The sequence below is a fragment of the Aptenodytes forsteri genome, unplaced genomic scaffold (genome assembly GCF_000699145.1).
Source record: "Aptenodytes forsteri isolate BGI_AS27 unplaced genomic scaffold, ASM69914v1 Scaffold299, whole genome shotgun sequence".
Lineage (NCBI taxonomy): Eukaryota > Metazoa > Chordata > Aves > Sphenisciformes > Spheniscidae > Aptenodytes > Aptenodytes forsteri.
The window spans coordinates 1,336,443-1,356,198 of record NW_008794154.1 but is presented as its reverse complement, the minus strand read 5'-3'; the positions used below and the strand labels follow the sequence as shown (position 1 = coordinate 1,356,198).

The 19,756-nt window shown below is 36.4% G+C and overlaps 1 protein-coding gene across 1 annotated transcript; it reads right to left on the bottom strand.

Annotated features, from left to right (window-relative positions):
* Window positions 1–408: 408 nt before the first annotated feature.
* On the bottom strand, window positions 409–19,169 carry KPNA4 (karyopherin subunit alpha 4). Its single transcript, XM_009278956.2, has 16 exons — window positions 19,104–19,169; window positions 18,131–18,220; window positions 18,011–18,040; window positions 17,876–17,928; window positions 16,182–16,277; window positions 15,975–16,060; window positions 12,440–12,526; window positions 11,168–11,337; window positions 11,036–11,080; window positions 9,583–9,714; window positions 9,225–9,353; window positions 7,455–7,559; window positions 5,738–5,809; window positions 4,873–5,035; window positions 3,422–3,516; window positions 409–2,316 (listed from the first exon to the last, which is right to left on the bottom strand). The coding sequence occupies exons 1-16, from the start codon at window positions 19,143–19,145 to the stop codon at window positions 2,218–2,220; spliced, it is 1,494 nt and encodes a 497-aa protein (XP_009277231.1). The 5' UTR covers window positions 19,146–19,169; the 3' UTR covers window positions 409–2,217.
* Between the last annotated feature and the right edge of the window lie 587 nt (window positions 19,170–19,756).

Below are 19,756 nucleotides of genomic sequence, written 5' to 3'. Positions count from 1 at the left end.
AAGGATTCTAACAATAAAGCAATTTTCTACAGTACATCCTTCACAAAAATATTTTGGTGTGAAGTTAGTAAGGAGTATAGTTTTACTTATGGCATTGCAACTTCCTTAAAAACACCAGTTTAAGCATTTTACCTCCTCTAAGGGTTCCCTACATTTTACATGAAAACAGCCCTGATTTGTTTAGTGAAGACATACTATGTAATTAGATAAATTAGTTGTTTCTTAATATTTCTATCAAAATAGTTCTTTACCTCAAGCCTACATAACATTCCACATGACACGTTGACTGACACTTGGCAGTTAAGAGACAAGAGATTCAGAAATCTCACTGTAACTTTCTCCAAATAATGATCTTCACATTTTGGTGAAAACTGGAGTGTATATACAAAGACACACTGAATACAACAGTTGCAAGTTTTAATGTTTATTTCCCCAAGACAGCCTAGCCTGCACTCTACTTGGATAAATTTCACAAGCTAGTTTCCGCTGCTTCTAGTTTTAAACTTTAACCATGTTTCTGATGACAAGGAATGCTGCAAAAATACTCTAGTCCAACAAAGAGTTATGATCACAAAATAATCTTTATCCATTCTACAGTGTTTCAGAATTACCAGTTGATTTTAAAACACAAGGTAGATATAGATGCTAATGGTGGCTAATCTGGTATGTTTTATTATAGCAAACTGTTGTTCATGCAACACTTGTGCTCAAAGGGGAAGGCACAGCATTTCCTACAATGAGCCACCTTATAAAGAGTTCATTTTGTACAAATTTGTAATGTCACCTTTAATTTAGTGTGCAGAACCTCAAAACTGAGGTATTACTCCAATTATAAAAACACTTGCATCCTTTTTGTGCAAGTTTTAAAAATACAAAGTTTTCTCTCTAAAGTGGCTCAAAATAGATTGTTCATGGCTGCCTACATCTAAGATAAAAAGAGTCTAAAACAATTGGATTAGGCATATTAAAGGTGTTCAAACCATGACTTGATTTGTACATCTATTCACACCTCTTTTTCGGTCTTTATTCGGCAGTACATATGCACCAAATTTCATTTTTAGAAGTTTCCATATCATTTTCATAGAAAACAAAGTTTGAAAACAAGTAACATTGAAACACAGCACGGTATTCTACCACAACGGAAACATTTGGTTACAGGACTCAACAAAATCTAAAAATGAACTATGCCGTAGATTACCACATGCAAAGGTCTTCATGTTATCTTTGAAAATGAAAAGGATGAGATTTTATTACCACATTTTACTGCTTTCTACTATTATGGCAACTTGTGTACTGCAACACAGTCTATTTGAAGGGAAATGTATGATTTTTTCATGCAAAAATCTACAAATTAGTTTTGATGATATGGAAAGCTTTTCATAACATCAAACATTCATCTGGTGCAAATGCACAGGGAAGCCTTCCTGAAATTCTGACTTTACAAACAACTAATAAGCCATACAGGAAAGAAATTAGAAATAACTAAAAGAAAAATAAGAGGGAAAAAAAACAAAAAAGAAACACAGGCTGCAGGAGTAAACCAGAGTCTGCTGCTAAACCGGTCTTTGTTTTTGTGTCCAGTGTAAGTTAACACTTATGAACTCATTTTGATGATTTACTAGGTTTATTATCAGCCCCCTGAAGGCGAATCAAGCTTGCATGCGTTCACATACAGCATCACAACCATACTCTCGTACACACGCCACTCCAGGACTAGGAGCCTGCTTCAGGACTGAAGAGCCCCGTATTTGAAACATGAGCCTGGCTCCACAGCATCGAGTCCAGACATTCATTCAATGTTGTCCATTCACACGGTGCTTCATAGCAAGGCCTGGGCTCATTCTCCTTGGACTTATATGGGCATCCTATTCTCTTATGCTTACAAGGCTTGATGATGATAGTACTGCATTTCCCCCCAATTGCTCTAGTAAGTCATTGTTCCTTCTCAGGCACTGAAGATCTTTGACCTGTAGCCCTTTTTCTTTGAACAATCTAAATAAGCATTCAGTGTGAAGTTTTTCATTACATTTTGCCACTCATTCTCACTCGCACCCACTCGCCATCTTGACTTCATTTGGGCTTTTCTGTGATTCCAAATGAAATCTTCACATTTTCTTTCCCGATTTAATGCAGCAGCGGATCCCATGAGCCAAGATTGATGGATCAAACCTTTTTTTTATTCAGTGCTGCATTGTACCTAACTTCCAAAATATCACTCTAAAACTGGAACCCTTCTGCTGGTACATTGGCAGATGAATTGAAACCAAATGTTCCGCCTTGTATTGCTTCTGGAACAAGGCTAGGATCTTCATCAATCTGTAACAGAACGAGAACATCATGAGTAGGAATAGAAAGACAAAAGCCTCACTAAAAAGGAGCCAGACAATCCTAAAAAGCATCTCTCTCTTCACCTAACATACTTCCTTGCATCAAGTCTTGCCATTCTTCTCCCCCAATTTAGTAAGAGCACTATAATGACAAAGTAATTTAGGCTGAATTGTTTTAGCTTGTATTTAGTAGGTAGGCTACATGGCACCAAATAGCCTCTCTTGTTTATGCAGTTTTCACTCCTGGAAAGCATTCTGTCAGTCATGCATCCCTCATCCTTATTGCCAGCTTATAAACTGTCACTGTTCTTAAGAGAAGACCAATACCATTAAATCAAGTAAGGATTAAGCCAAAACTGCGGTTTCAATTTAAATAGGTAGTATACAGGTTACCAAATTGACACTAGATTAAACTCCAAGTCCTGCTGTATATGCAAAATTTGACTTGCTAAACAAGACTTGCATCTTATTGTTCACATAAAAAGTGACTCTAGCACAAAATAAACTTCAATGTGGACAGTAGGGCATGAATGCAACTGAGCTCTACCATTTTTGCAGTGATCTGCTCCCAAAAGTTCTTCAAGTAGAAAACCCTCTCACTTCATGACACAGACTGACATGATTGCATTTCCCTTATATGCAATTAACTTTTATGATTTAAAGTGCATACAAATCTAAAACCTTCCTTTGCTTTACATTTAAACTGAAAACAGTCTTGATCAGCACATCCTACCTCTGAAATTACTAAAATATTCAAAATAGTTTGTTTCTTAAGAAGCAGAATCTCAGACTCGGTACTCTAGTCAGCTGGGAGCTTATCAAATGTGAAATGTCAAGCTTAGTCAGCAGCTGACAGTTAAGAGAACTATTCAAAAGCGTAGTATTTTAATCACTAGAGATGAGGGTTAAGTTAGGCATCAGGTCTTTAGATACTTCATGAAGAATGGTAAGGTATGCAACAGGTTCAAATAAGGGCTCATTCTTCACTGAAAACCCAAACAAATGTCACAGAGCAGGCTTTAGAGCTTGTTGCCTGTATTGTGAACCATATTTATAAACAAGCCATCAATTACAAAAACAGACTGCACACTTACATCATCTGAAGAGAAGAACTGATCAATGATCTCATAAGCCAGTTTGTAGATGTCTTCATTTTCATGATTTTGTAGCTGTTCAATTTTCTCCAGGCCTACAATAAATACACAAAAATGTAATAGAGTTAAAATACCAAGTTCAGGCAAAACAACCTCCCTCTCCTTAAGGCCTCATCATACAAAGTAATTAAAAAAACAAATCTAGGAACAGAGTGACTAAGAATAAGATGCCGTTAAACTCATTTGACATGCTTAAAGCAAGAAGCTTCTCAGAGATTTGAGGAAATATGTTAGAGATTGAGGAATACATATCGTGACCAAAAAAAAATTGTATAAAAGGTCTCCAGCAACGCCTTAAGGCCTCATCATACAAAGTAATTAAAAAAACAAATCTAGGAACAGAGTGACTAAGAATAAGATGCCGTTAAACTCATTTGACATGCTTAAAGCAAGAAGCTTCTCAGAGATTTGAGGAAATATGTTAGAGATTGAGGAATACATATCGTGACCAAAAAAAAATTGTATAAAAGGTCAATTCCAGCAACGATAGTGCTTCCCTTCTCTTCTTGCTATGAGTGGTTAAGCTAATCTGTGGAAATATGGCAAGGGCCAAACACTAGGACACACTCCCTTTTCACAAAAGCATCTTTTCAGCACCTGGTGTAGTAGCCCCAAGCTGTGACATTTCAAATCCACATACTGTTGGTGGCACACATGCTATCAGTTACTGACCTGTAGCTTGATTATAGAGCAAGTAGCTCCAGTACAGTATAAGTTATTGGCAGACATGAGTAGAGCATACTTTTAAATATTTTTGAAATTCTGACAGGCAGAGCTTTAGGCATGAAAACATCTTTTCTCCCTCCCCCACCATGACCAATCAATTAAGGTTCTCCCCCACCCCTCAAGATTTTGTATTTTAAAGACTATTCAACTCTATGTTAATGAAATCCTACAGTTTTTTACCTGTGCCCAATTTAATATCACTATTCTTTCATCCTTGAAGAGTTTTAGTCAACTTAAATAGCAACCAATATAGGGAAAGTCTGAAAGCCACTAGGAAATTAAAGCTATCATGTTTCTGCAACCATTGTATGTAGATTCCACCCCTGCCCCCAATTCACCTGTACATGACTTGTGCATGATTAAGGTAAGCATATAATCCCTACCTTAACAGAAACTAATTTGTCAAGTACACCAGACTGTTAGAAAACTGGCACCTAAAACTTTATTGCCATTATCCAGCTCCTCCACATTTTACTTGATCATGAACTTAATCAGTTAGGAAAAGCTAAGTATATTCACCCAGTAGGCATGAAAAGGTCACTTTTAAAAAAGGCTTGCTTAAAACATCTGTGCCAACACACAATACAGCCAACAGCATATACACGTGGTAGGAAGCCAAACCATCAATTTCTGAAAAAACAGTATCAAAATATTAAGCATCATACCTCCACACTCTTCTATAAGATTGGCTATGGTTTCCGCTTCATCTTCAGCCATTTTTAATATATTACTTAGTCCATCCAGAACCACTTGCACAACTTGTGCATCTTTTACTGTCAGCAAGTTGCAAAAGGGAGGAATTACATTTTGTTGAATTAAGTATGCCACCTAAGGGGAAAAAAGCAAATAGTTAAATCGGGAGTGTGACAGAAGCAAGCAATGCACCACAAGCACACATGCAAACAAGTTTAATGAAGTCAAAGTACTCAAAGTTACCCAACAAGGTAAGAGTATTCTGTAGCAGTCACTTTCAGAAATTCTTGTTTTAGAGCAGAAAAAAGTAACATTTATGAATTACGTTACAAATATATTTCAAGTCTAGAACACACAAGTAGCAGATACTGTGAATTTTTCAGTATTAGACAAGTAGTTTCAACCTCATTTGAAGAATGACACCACCACCCCAACCCTGCCACAAATTTAATATTCTGAGCTTACAAGAAACTAGCATATTTCTACTCAATGGCTACTATCATTATAATTATGACACTCTTATCCATAGGGGGGAAAAAAACTAGAAAGATAGAGACATCAAATGACCAAGAATCTCATCAGAGCCTGAATGCAGTCATTCATAGCTACAAGAGCTTCCATCCAGTCGCCACTGATACTCTTAATCTCAGGTCATTCCAGAAACAGCAACTGAAGTTCACTCTTAAATCCCTTATGGAAACGGGAGGAGTTCCTGAACAGGGTAAGAATCCAGACATTCATAATCCTGGCACAGAAGAAGTCTAAACCAATCAGCTGATGTACTCTCTCAAATGCACCCGGGAAAGATAATGGACCTTTTCTTAAGGTTTGACTCACTTGGTCTTTTCTTCCGCTGATTGTTAAGTTGCTTATTGCCCAGGCAGCTTCTTTCTGAGTACCAAAGTCACCCTAAAAGTACAACCATAAATAGAAATAATCATTCCAGTTTTTATATTATGTAGTATTCTAGTAAAAGCTTGTATTTGTTACAGTCCATTCTGCATGGTATCCCTGTATCAGTTTTCACTAAGTAGGGAAAGTAACTAACAAATCCTGTAGATGTTCGAGTCTACTCAGTGTTCATCCCTTCCCTGCAACCATGTTTTTAAATCGATCTTCCAGAGGAAGGCAAATTTGTTTGCATCAAAGTAAATAAAAACTGTAGTACTCCACTCTCCCACACTTCTTATCAACAGCTGTCATGTATTACAGTGAGAGATAAGCAGTAAGTGTCAATTTTGATAAACCACTGTACGTACTATAACTGCAACTGCCTCTGAAGTTTGTCGACTCAAGTCTGCTTCCTAAATTTAAAGAGAAAGGTCTCCAACTTTTTTCTCAGTGATCAATAAACTGGCAGTTAACAGAACTATTTGTGAACAGCTATATGTTACTTAGGGGAAAAGACAAGTATTTCTTCAGTCTCAACCCCAGCCTCTACACTGAAGCAAGACATTGCATCTTTGTCATGGCTGAACACATCGTAAGGTTGGTATTTCTGACTTCCTTCCAAACTTCAGGAAAGAAAAATCAAGTAATTAATATAGTAAAGAATAGGAAAAGTTTGAAAGATAGAAATGTTGTACTGTTCCCATTTAAAAACATGCTTTTAGCTACCCTTCTTTCTCACAAGGCAGATCCTTGGGAGCACAACGTGGTTTGGAAACTAATGTTTTAAAAGACACTAACGCCCAACAACTGAAAAGGAATACAGGTATCTGAAGTCCCAAACGATGATCCATTAGCATTCAACCTCTAGTAGTCAACAAGCAATGAGAGACTTTGTGAAAAAGCATGAGAAAAGCATTCAGAAGTGTTTGCGAGCAACCACTTGACTTTACTATTTAATAAAAAAAGGTAATAAAAGCATTCATCTCAAGTTTCATCTATTATTGAAAAGAAGCATACAGCACATTGCTTTTCTATGGGAAAACTCTGAACACGCAGAAGCTACGATTATTTTCTATGGACACCTATTTTTTGTTGATGCAGTTTTACTTGTCCCATCTATTTTTTATTTTTTTAAACAACCCCAGTCCATAATCTAGTGTCACAGGATCATTTCTTGAAGTACTCTCAGACTAAATGCAGTAACACAAACAGGTTAATAAATGCCACTGTTGAGCACTTTGTTATGTTTCCAGATAACGTGGGGAGAAATGGATGAAGTCCTTAAGCTTTGGCAAAATGCTGGGAACTAACTCAATGCTGTTCCCACCCAAACCTCTTCACACTACATATGAGAATAAAGAATTCTACCCCCATTGTTTACAAAGTGAGAAAAATAATTTAAATGAGATTTGGAAGGACCTGAGAATGAGCTTCCCCTGACCTGCTTCCTTTCCCCAGTACATTTGGAACTCATCATCTCATAGCACTTCACAAAAGAATTAACATTAATGTATTTTACCTTGCAACATACGAAAAATGCTCAAAGATATAGTTTACCCCTGCCCCCCACGTTTACAGTATGATGTAAAACATGAAGCAAGGAATTCAATGTCACTTTCCCCAATTAAGGAAACAAACTGTTAAATCCCTCTTGTTATCTAACCTTATCTAGAAGATGTATTATCATTGGAACAAGGTTTGCATCTATTACTGCCTGAACTTGCTGCTGATTTCCGGCAGTGATGTTAGATAGGAACCACACTGCTTCCTGCAAAATAAAAGGATGTGAGAAATTACTAATTCGGATAGTCTTCTATATCATATCTTATTTCCACTCCAGCAAGATCTTATACATTCACATTTTTAGATCTGCAATTCATACACTAGTCAATCGTAAATACAATCAAGTATTGTATCAGTTTGATTGTACGTAGCTGAATTCCTAGTAAGTAGACTAGACACACAGGTAACAAAGCAGACAGTCTCGCCTTAGGAGACTCCACAAGACTTCAGTCTTTCATTGTTACCAAGTTACAACCAAATACTCCAAATCCACAGATTAAAAGGAAAAATTATTTGGAGACAAAAAAGTCACAAGGCTACAAAATGAGCACTCGTAATTGATTCCATTACTGAGAATGAATGCTACAGCAGTTTTCAGCTGATGATCAGATGAGCTCCAAAATGCATCATGTTTTCCAGACACGAGTGGTAGAAGACAGTATGTTCTTTACCTGCTTCATAATGCTTCTGTTCTTAGCGTCAATCATCAAGAAAGTGCAACACCTATTACTTAAATGCTTGCTTTTCAAGAATACTGTAAAGTTATGTGACCCTTTATGCTCACTCTGTCCATAAGCCCAGGACTGTCTCCTTCCAGCAATAACCAACAGCAGGTGCCTAGGAAAGTGTGTAAGAAGAGATCTTTTCCCCAGTAGGCCCTCCCAGTCCTGAACAGTTGAAATTTTGAACTAAGCTGAAGACTGTATCTTGATTCTTATGTTAAACAAGGATCGAGAGCCCCCCACCCCCCCTTTTTAAGTGGGAATCTATACTTTAGTCAAGAAATAACGAACACAGTTTCACATAAAATTTTAAGTATATTCAGAGTATCAATGTTTTTTAATCTTACAGTTGAGAAATTTCTCCCTTTCTAGAAACCCTCCATCACTCCTCAATTCCCTTCTCCTCTCAACTTATCTGTCAGGACAACTTTTTAGATTAGTATTTCTCTCAACATGAGATTCAGAAATTCTCACATTTCATTCAACTGAGTCTCTCAGATCAGATCACAGGATCACTTTCATTAATGAACCTGTTAGAGATTTAGGATGCCTAGGCTTGTCTTGGTGGGCTTGTTTTGGGCTTTAATCATTGGCGATGTTGTAAAGTGGCACCCGAGAACTTAACAACATGCCTCAGATGCACTCCGGAATCAGCACTGCATTATCAGTGCCCCCGTTTAAAGCCTTTTCTATACACGCGTGCACACACACATTCCCCACACCCCACCCCCAGTTTGACTTGGTTGAAATTCCATTTATCACACACACTCCATTCAGAGAGACATCCAATTATCTCTATTTCATCATTTCCAAGAGAGTCAGTTTAATTAAAGTGACATTTCACATATCAAGAACTCTAACTTTTAAGTCAGCTGCCAGAATTACAAGATAAAGCTTTAATTTCATAAAAATTCAATTAGAAGAACCAGGAAGCAACATTCTTGTCAAGTACAAGTTTGCAGCTCCCTAGAGATTTTTCTACAGATGTTAACTTCAAGAAACATTTCAGCACCCTGCCAGCTCTTGCCATAAACTGGTATACGTAGTCAATTACTCAAATCTCTACCACACTACATTATGTGGAATCCAAAACAGCTAAGCCAAATATAAAAAAGTTATGATCGGGTGCAATCTCTGCAGTTACTTACCTTATTAATTTTTTCTTTGGGATGTGTCAGAAGTGCTGGAAAATGTGAAAGAGCTTCACAATTCAGAACTACCTGTGTCTGTTCATCGGTGCCGGTGACAATGTTTCCTACAGCTCTCAGTGCAGCAGTCTGAAACAAAACACTTTCTTTAAAGAAGAGTTCTTTTTATCAAAGATTTTTCTAGTTGAGCACATACTTTCAAACAGTAACAGTTAAAAAAGCAAAAGGTTTTATGCAAACGCTATACCACACAGGAAAAAGTACTCTTTAAACGTCAACATGAACTATAAAAAGAAACCAGCTACTTTCTCTACTATTGCATTTTGAGCAACACTTCCTTAAAGTTATCCAAACTTACTTGCACTTTAACTTCTTGATGACTGAGAAGAGGAACCAAATGAGGGACTATTCCGGAGTCTATCACCATCTGGATCTGTTCATTGCCAGCATCCGTTAGATATGAGAGTGCCCAGACTGTATCTACCAATATCTAACAGTAAAAACATTTATTTGTAAATAGTACAGAAATATCACAAGTCTTACAAAAAAATAATATAAATTAAAATGTAAAACAATTCTCATTGTGAAGCCAGAATTGATGCAATACAGTAAAACCCCACTTTGTTTTACAAACTTCATACGTTCCACTCTATAGAATTCTGAAATACAACTGCTGTTCAACCCGTTCTAGCTCGAAAGAATACAGAGATTAAAAAACAGCTAAACTGCTAACTACAGCTCTAAATTCTGAAGGATATAATAAAAGCGATTCAATTATATCTGCTCTTTTCATGATGTACCGGTAGACAATGTGAGGTATGAAAGACTCACCCCTGGAAGGAAGATAAAGTCCTAGCAAGTATTAAACTATGGGCATTTGGCACTCTCAAGCCAATTAACTGTCCATCATATGGCATCAAGTTATTTTTTTCTTGCCATTCCACCACAAAATTTAAGAAAAGCTTTGAATTTTTTTAACATCAGGTGCAGCAGCACTTAGACTGAATTTCCTCTGTGTGTGTGCAGAGGACCACACAGAAAAGCTGATTTAAATAGCAGTAAATCTGAACATTTCAAGTGACAGCTTACAAAAAAACTGAGTGAGCTGACAACTCTTGACTGATTGACAAATACAGCCATTTCAAGAAATTCAAATAAGCTTAATTTCACCTGCTTATATACAAGAAATTAAATAGTATAATTGCTATGCAAACTTTAGTTAATATATTCAAACATCTTGGTAAAGCACTGTTGCCATTAACTTAGACAACTGAGCTACAACTTCCCCAGGAATCAAAGAATTAATCTTCAACAATTCTGACTTATGTTTAGGCAAAAAGCTGACCTGTTTCATAATTTCAGTAAAGTCTCTCTCATTTACCTCACTATTAAAATAACCTGATGTTCATATTTAACGTCTCAGAAGTTACATCTAAAGCTAACATTTTACATATACAGCAGACACTAATTTTTCTTTCATTTACACTGATTTTCATTACAATCTCAAACTTAAGTGCTAGTCAAAAAAAATCCTGTATTTATCTGTAAATTAATGTTCATAGAAATACAACTGAAACTGCATTTTATTTTTAAGTATAGGGAAAGTACATGCAAATAAGCACTTGCAAAGATACAGAGAAATACCAGGCAAAAATCATAACTGATACTTAAAAATAAGCAAAGTTTGCCATAATGAAAGAGAACACCACAGGTTTATTTTTTTTTTAAAGAAAATTAATTATGACAAGCTTTATAGTTCAGCTAAAAACCTATACCAGAACACAAAACTAGCTCTAAGTGGTGTTACTTACATTTACATCTGTGTGGTGAATTAAAACACAGAGCGCTGGAAGGATCTGAGGAAAAGAAGCATCTGACAGTTATTTTTAAGGCAGATACTCAACTTCAGTTTAGTTACACTGAACAGTGAGTAATTCAGTCACCTCCTGAATGGTTTCCATCGGCGGAGGAGGATCTTTGTGACGGCACAAGTTGACCATGACCCAAGTAACATTTCTTAAGAAAGTTATGGGAATAGATGGGCTGATGAAGGACAGCAGTGGTTTCACTACTCCAAGACTAATAACGTAATCTCTACACTGGGGTCCATCACCTGTTGAGACATCAAAGAATTATGAAGACAAACATCATTCCATGCCATTCACAAAAAGTCTGATTTCTACACAAAGCTTCAGTTATTTAAAACGCATACAAAGTTGAAGAATATGGGCCTTGGAAAGATGCATATAAATATATATAGATACATATCCATGTAGATACATCATAAAGACACTTATATAAAGCTTTAGTAGGACCTGTGGCTGCCTGCCTAATTGCTTCATTTTGAACTACTCATTAAAAACAGCTACATTCTTAACAGAAAAGTGTTCCATAACTTATAGCAGACATACAGGCTGGGGTGGTGGTTGGCAAGGGAAAAGGGGTGGTAGACAATGCCAAACCACCAAGAATAGTTGATAGCCCCATGTATTCCTGAAGTTCCCTTCACAAAGGTTATCAATCAATACTAAAACATCCCAAGAGTAGTTGAAAATTGCCTGAAAACAGATATGGTCATCTTCATATCTGAAAGATAGACAGACTTTCATCACTACCCAGGTATTGCTACAGTTGCCTCAAAAGCAGCATATGACTTGTACTGCACACGTATCACTAACAGCTTCAGTTACAATACCATGGATTTTTTTGGTTTGCTTCTTAAGAAGGACTAGACATTTCTAAAATATCAGATTGTAGAAATCTCAGTATGTCAGAACTGGTATTAGTCCTCAAGCACTACAAACATAGTCAGGGCTGTAAACCATAAAGCTAATGCTTGCACAAGAAGAGGAAAAATCAAATGAAAGATCGAATGATCACAACTTATCTAAAATTCAACACAATGTATGTAAGCTCAAGACAAAATTTCAGAACTCAATGCAAAACAGTTTATTTTAACAATCTGCATGTCTGTTTGCCAGTAATTCCTTTTCCTGTACCTGGAAAGAAAGTGTTTAGGCATGTGTTTTTGGGTGCAAACCATCAACACATAATAGAGAAAACAGGAATAAGTAAGAACAGGGTAATTGCCAGTCTAACAGCTGCCTTTTGTCTCACAGTTGAACATCTCCAAGTTCTAACACACAAAATCCTATTAGTTTATTCATTCAATACCAAAAGGAACTTAGAAGTTTAGTGGCAGGAGTAACACAAACCTATGATATTTCCTAAAGCCCACACAGCTTGCTCACAAACATTTTGATGAGGTGAATGCAGCAGTCTCAGAAAAAGTGGCACAGCATCTGAAAGATACAAACAAAACCCCATGCAATTGTTAAGAAATACATCTCAAAAGACAAAATAGTTCACAATAATTAGCTCTTAAATAAAATTTCAGTACTGCATAAAAATTTTTCTCCTGTTTACTTATCAGTCAAAACTTTACTAATTTCCCAGATGATACTGAAATAAAATACACTGTAACAATTCTTCCTTCATTGCACTTTCTTATAGAGCCCACATTTCAGAATATTATGAAAGCAATTCTTAAAATAACCTGACATTTAATTTGTTTGTAAGTCTCACAAGTTTGTAAGTCTCACTGAAGCTCGTCAGGACTCCAAGTTTAGTTATACTTATTGAATTTAGAAATTCTGTGCTAAGTTATCTATCAGAACCAACTGCAAAGTATTAACTGCTTAAGACCAACCTCACCCATTCAAATTGGCCAACTCTTTAAGAGTCAGTAGGTAGACATCTACATTATTGACTGGTAACATAGTAAGAGGGAAGTACAGGGGTTTAATTTGTTTCAATCTTACTGAATTACAGTACCCTACATCCCCATCATATCTTTACTAGAAGTGAAGTACGTGCCAGTTGCTGGTCCTAGCATGTGCAGAAAGCTAACTACTGAGGGATCTTCTGTACACATTGCCAGTGCAGAGCTTCAGTTTGTGCACAACTCCACCTGTGGCTCTACCAAGAGGAAACCTGGTTGATCGAGCATTCACAAGTAGACATGCAAGGTAAACTGCACCAAAAGAACCCCTGCTGCCGATACAGATGCACTACAAAACACCAAGTCACTGTGTACTTTTCCCTAATATTTCCAACTCTGCATTCATATAATCATTTAGGTTGGGAAAGACCTCTAAGATCATCAAGTCCAGTATCTTTTGATAACCATTATGAAGGTACATGTACAGCAACAGCAGCTGTTTTTATGAATCGTCATCTTGGTCTCCTGAAAGCTAATACAGATGCATTCCTCAATGTAAAGTCTCCTTTTATATCACTGAGTTTTGACTCTACTCAATTTGAGACCCATTATCTAACATACCAGAATAACCTAACTGATCACTGCAGAAAAGATTGTTTCATATGCTACCACTATGTGCCAAAAAAAAGCCAACTGACAGAGCAGTAAGGAAAGGATTTGAAAGGCAACACACAAAACTCCACAATCATTAAAGGCAGCTACTTTTATACCCTATGTTGGTGTCAGACAGGAGAATGCTCCCAATATTTAGAACTAAAGCTAAACCAATGTTTCAAACACATTCTACATGCACCACATTCAGGTAACTGATCCTTATTTCTTTTATCCCCAGCACTAAGGTGCTTGCTTACATGATTTGCTAATGACAGTTTAGTCTGTAAGAAACTCTCATTTACTTTAGATCATGTATTTCAAGAGAGGTTGGTATGTTCAGTTAGACTCTTTCTCAATGTAAAACATTTTTTGCTAGAGAAGTAACAAATCACAACAGATTTCTTATTTCCTACTAAATAAAGGTATTTTACAATGCCTGTATGCAAGGAGAAAAAACATCCCCAGCAAGCATATTAGTAAGTACTTTTGGAAAGATTACAACAGACCATCTTTTTCATTGAAATAAATCATTACAAGAAATAAACCATACTTTCATATGTTATAGCTATTAAATTGGCTAATATAGTGCATACACGCAGACCTAGCTAAATCAGAGATCATCACTGAAAGAAATAATTACTATATTTGGCACTCATCTTCAATCCATCAATAAGCTAGGTTTAAATAAAAAGAAGTGTTCTAGATCAGAGGTGTGAGACAGATAATATGTTAATTAGATTTCCAAAAGAAAACTCAGGATGCAACTGGGAAAGGAAGAGGAGGAGGATGAGAAAAAGGAGAGTTAAAAGTATTAGCAAAGATACATACTATAATGGTCAAATCCAAGCTATATCAAAGTTAACAGGCTCTTAACACTGAGAGTTTGTAAAAGCAAAGGGCAACTGATCTTGCAACCAATGCAATCTCAAAACATACATTTAATTAAAAAAAATCCTTTAAGCTGAAGTCACCTGCCTTAAATTCCTTCACATCTGCTTTGGAGAATTAACTTACTTTTCCAGTTAAAGATTTTTGAAACACACCCAGCCATTTAACAGAGAAGAGACTGTGCTAAGGGCTTTCTTCTGAATACGTATTTTTTTCTAAATATAAAGCAAATAATATACAGTTTGTGAGAAGCCTGTAACTGCTTAACACTAAATGAAAAAGAAACAATCTACTTTGATCACTGAAGTAAAACAGTCAGTCATGGAAGGTATGTAACAAACATTGACATTTTAACACTTAAACACCACCACACATCTCAGAAACTGTACTTACTACATTTATGAATAGAAGTTCCAAGTAGTTCTAAAAGAAGTCAATACATGATGGTTGCGGTGGGGGAAAACACACAAAAAAGATCAAGCATAATTCCGTGTCTTTTCATTGTTGGAAGCACAGCATGTTTAACGGTATCAGCAGCATGCACTGCAATACAACACTGATTCCAACCATTGAAGCTACTGGTATCTCATGTAATGTAAGTTTTGTGGATTTTTTCCTTAAATTTTAGGCAAAAACTTGTTTTACTGTATGTCTGTTTGTTCCATGGGTCTCAAGAAGCTCTGCTGTTTTATTCACTCAATTCAAAAAGCCTGCAGACACTTCTACTTAGTTCTGCTTTACCAACAGAAGTACTACTTTGACTTAGGACATGTTTAGAGTACAGAAGGAAGTTTGCTTTGCTTGGCAACTCAGATTCCAAGTCCAACAACAATTCCTTTCCATGCTTCAGATTCCTCAACATATGAAGGACAGCATTTTTTCTTCAACTTGATTTTGGAAGAGTTTGATGTCAGGCACCCTCTGGACTTGGTCCATATCTTTTCCTCCTTCTTCACAATAAGATAGGAAATCCCTCCATGAGAGTTTAAGGTGGGTTTTTTTGGTTGGTTTTGTTTCAAGTTTTTTGTTGGGTTTTTTTGTTTGGTTTTTTGGGGGGTTGTTTTGGTTTTGTTTTTTTTAAAGTTTGAGAACTGGAAACCAGCAGATATCAGCTCTGCTAAAATAATGTGAGTTTCCAGAAGAGATTACTCACCATTAGGAAACCCAACTGAATTTAATATCTGAGAAAATGAAGAACAAAAGCAGGTGTGCGCTTCAACTGATGCTGCTTGCCAGAGAAGAGGTAGAACATCTGGCAGGAGACTTCATGGGCAGGTCCTTCAGCGACGTGCCTGTGATTGACAACTCAATTTCAACCATCCTGGCTATCGCATCAAAGGACCAACCCTAACATGTGGATTGGTGAACATGCTTGATATAGAAAGAAACAGGAGTGTGGATGCTCTTTACAGTATCATTCAGATCATCTTATTTTTGTGGAACCTACAGTGCATGCTTTATCAATGATCAAATACTGTTGGACTTACTAGATTGAACTACAGCCTGTGTTTGTTCAGAGGTTCCAGAGGCAATGTTTGTCAAAGCCCATGCAGCTTCAAACTGTAAAGAAGGACTGCAAAGTAAGGAAAAAAAAAAGACTAACATGAGTTTTCCAATCAGATGCTATAGGCACATTAGCTAAATACAGAGAATTCTTGCAACAATTAAACATTTTGAGTTTTAGAAATACTCACTTGTCATCTCTTTCAAGACAGTGCACTAAAATAGGTAATATTCCTGATTTTATTAGATCGTCAATTGGTGGATTGCGATCACTGGAAAGCAGCTTTCTGTTTAGGAAAAGGAGAAAAACACAAGACTTAACAGACAAATCACAGAAGGAGAAGTCATGACTGGAAAGGATTTCTGGAGGTTTAGTTCAACCTTCTGCTGAAAGTGGGATTATTGCTGACACTAGATCAGGTCAGTAATGGCTTCCTGTAGTTGAGTTTTGGAAAACTCCAAGCAGAGAGATCCAACAACCTCCCTGGACAAAGTGTTCCAGTGCTGCACTGCCTTCTGGGCTGGGAATTTTTTCCCCAGTCTCTCTCTCATACTCTCAAAGACCAAGCAGGATTTGTTTTCTCTACCTCAAGTGAAAATAACTAGTCCCCAAAATGGAAATTACTGAACTATTGAAAAACTGAAGCCATTACATTCATTGCCTGTTTCAATTGCCATGTTTTCTCTGATTACTTTTGAATTTTATTACCAACCAGTAAAATAAAGATCACTAGAGTTATTCAGCTACACCCTCCTGCAGCTTCTTCCTCCTCCACCCAACAAGGGAGATAAACAGATTCCGGCTGCTTTGACAGGAAAGGCAGAAACTTGTTTCTTCTTTACTAAGGATATAATGTCAGGGAGCAAGGATCCACAAAGTACTACTGCAAAGAACAGAAGTGTACAAATTTGTTTCAATTTTTAATCCCTTTAGCTTCACCTTTCTGCAGCGAAGGAATTAAGGAGAATGAAGGAAGGTTCTTGGAGGGGACAAGTTGGGCTGCCGCACCAAACTTCTACTAGCAGTGGGAAGAGAGATTATATATAGTCATCTCTTCATACGCCAGCCTATTCATATGGACATTTCCATTTCATTTTAGATCAGGCTTAATTCAGTGTACTTTAGTCTAACCCGGTTTAGATCAGCTATAGTAAATAGAGTGTTCTACATGATGCTGCCCTGAGTTGATGAAACTTTTAATGAAGACAAGTTGCCCAATGGAAATGGGCACAGAAACTGTTCCTTCCCCTATCAGTTTCAAATACATTAACTCCCAAAAGTCAAAGTGACTTCCAATTCAACTGACTTCTCTTTGGTCTGGAAGTCTTGCCTTGCACTTGAATCAACCCCCTCAAACACAGAGGGTGAACAAATACGAAGTTGTAGCTTTCTGCTACAACCACCACAAAAAGCCAGTAGTTCATGAAATAGCAGTTAAATACTAAATTTATGCAAGCTAAGTTCATAAGAGTATTTTAGGAGCACTTCTTGAATACACACAGCTACACAGAATTCCTCTTAAAGCAAAAAGTGGTTTTAGTGGCCTAATCCATGACAAAACTAGAAAAAGGATTATGCCAGTTCTTTCTGTATTTAAAGCTAAAGACTTTATAGTCCTGCTAACTATATATTTTACTCTACTTGTGAGAAGCATCAAGTATTGCACTAAGATAAATTCTAGTACTTATTTATACATAATGGAAATCCTGACCACTTCAAAGACCTAAGTATTTTGATCTTTTTTTGAAAACTTGATAAATAGGACTTTACTTTTTTAAAATCAGTAAATGACATGCTTTTTCTAGTTAAGCTAGAACACATTTCCTGAATTTAAGAGCATGATAAAATAAGAATAAAAATAGTATATGAGAAAAGTGTGTTTACCTTGCAGCCTGCACAGCACTCAGCTGTATACCCTGGTTGTCACTTGAAGCATTCTAAAATAAAAGAGAATTTAGGCTTTTCACATATTTATCACCATGACATGAAGAATGTTCAAACAATTAAATTTTTTTTTACCTGTACTATTGCCTCCAAAGAAGTGTTTTGCTAGAAAACAGAGACAAAAGCAGTTAGAAATTAGAATGTCTTTTAAATACATAAAAAGAAGACATGCTTGAGAGTTAAGTTAATTCTTACCACTCTGAAGTCACCATCTATATCAGAATCTTCACAGATATCTTCATGGGGAACGTTTCTCCTTTTAAGAAGATGCTTTTCTCTTTTGTTCTTAAAGAGAAAAATGATTTAATACCTTTAAAATTTTGATTTAGGGAGTGTGGGGGGTGTTAAGAAGGGAATAGAAGCTTCTGTTTTAAACAAGCATCATAAACACGCTTTCATTGATACTGTTAAAGTTTCCAACATTTAAGAAGTTGGAAAGGGCTGCACAGAGAAGTATGTTTTAGAAATCACTTCTTCATAGAAAAATCCTCCATCCAACTTTATTTACAGCAGTAACTACTTTTGCTGGAAGTTTCATGTGCACACACCCATCAACACTGACATTAGAACCTATTTGTCATTATTTATAACAAGACAAGGCAATTCCCAGAGGCTAGTATTCTGTTCATCCCAGAAGTAAAATAATTCAAGTTATGATTACTTTTCTCAAGAGCTAGTTTTCCAAGAATTCTAAACATATACTCTTCCAACAATTCTTCACACATATACTCTTCCACTCTTACTTGTGCATTGAACTACTGTTTTGGAAAAGAAAATAGCTTTCTGTCTACAGATTAGCAGGAACATCCTATTTTAAAAGGAAACACATAAGCTTTTTGTAAGTTTTTAAAATTAAAAACCTAGCTGGAGAAGCAAGAATTATTCCCTTCAACAGATTACAAATAAAATTCTGTTTTTCAGGACAAAAATTATGGAACATCTAGTACCAGGTATGGTAAATTTAGAACTTCCTTCTAAACCAAAGTACCTTCACAGAATTAGTACAGACAGATAGTTTAACAATGGTGTTCTTGGTGGGCTACAGAAAGAACACACAATAGTACCTATTTTTATTTTTTTCTAAGCCTTTAGCAAAAACTCTTAAATTTTACTGAAATACCAACATAGCCAAATCCCATTTGGTAAGAATAATGCTAAGTCATCTCACCTTTCTCAGCTCCACAACAACTTCATTTCTTTGTCTTCTCATAGTCTGAAAAGAATCAAGATCAAAGTATATTATGTTCTAAATCTAGTCCAAGTAATTTAAAAAGTTCTTGCACAACTATCTTTAAGTTCATGCACTTCAAACGGTGCATGCATCTTGTACACACCAGATTTAATTTTCATTATAAAAGTAGAAATCCAACAGGAAATGGAGATAACTATTATTTCTGCCTGTTATTATTTCATAGCAAAACAGAGTCTCCTAGGTCTTCATGTTGAAGAAAAAAGAGTATACAGAATCAGGGAATAAACACATGCCTTCTAACAAAAGGCAACATTGAAAGGAGTTGTGCATAAAACAGCACCAAAAGCATTATAAACACCATGGCAAACTAACAGAAAGCATACTAAGTTTGCCCAACATTTATAACCTTTTCTTGATTCAAGGCTTTTTTAACATACACATATAGAGAGAGCATGAGCCAAAACCCCAGAGACAGCCAAAACTGCCACTTTTATAAAAAGGCATATTGGTAAACTTGAAAACCGTAAAGTCAAAGTCAAGCACAACTGCCTATCTACACTTAATTAAGAACTGGCATCTCTTACGTCCTCAGAGTAGCAGGGGAATCAGGCAGTTCCCCAGGAAGAGAC

What these genes read in the sequence shown, in the direction of transcription:
- KPNA4 (XM_009278956.2), bottom strand. Translation starts at nt 19,145, where the DNA reads ATGAGAAGACAAAGAAATGAAGTTGTTGTGGAGCTGAGAAAG. An exon ending in TAGATGGTGACTTCAGAGTG is followed by an intron (nt 18,041 to 18,130) that starts GTAAGAATTAAC and finishes TCTGTTTTCTAG; the next exon opens with CAAAACACTTCTTTGGAGGC. An exon ending in CTTTGGAGGCAATAGTACAG is followed by an intron (nt 17,929 to 18,010) that starts GTAAAAAAAAAT and finishes CTTTTATTTTAG; the next exon opens with AATGCTTCAAGTGACAACCA.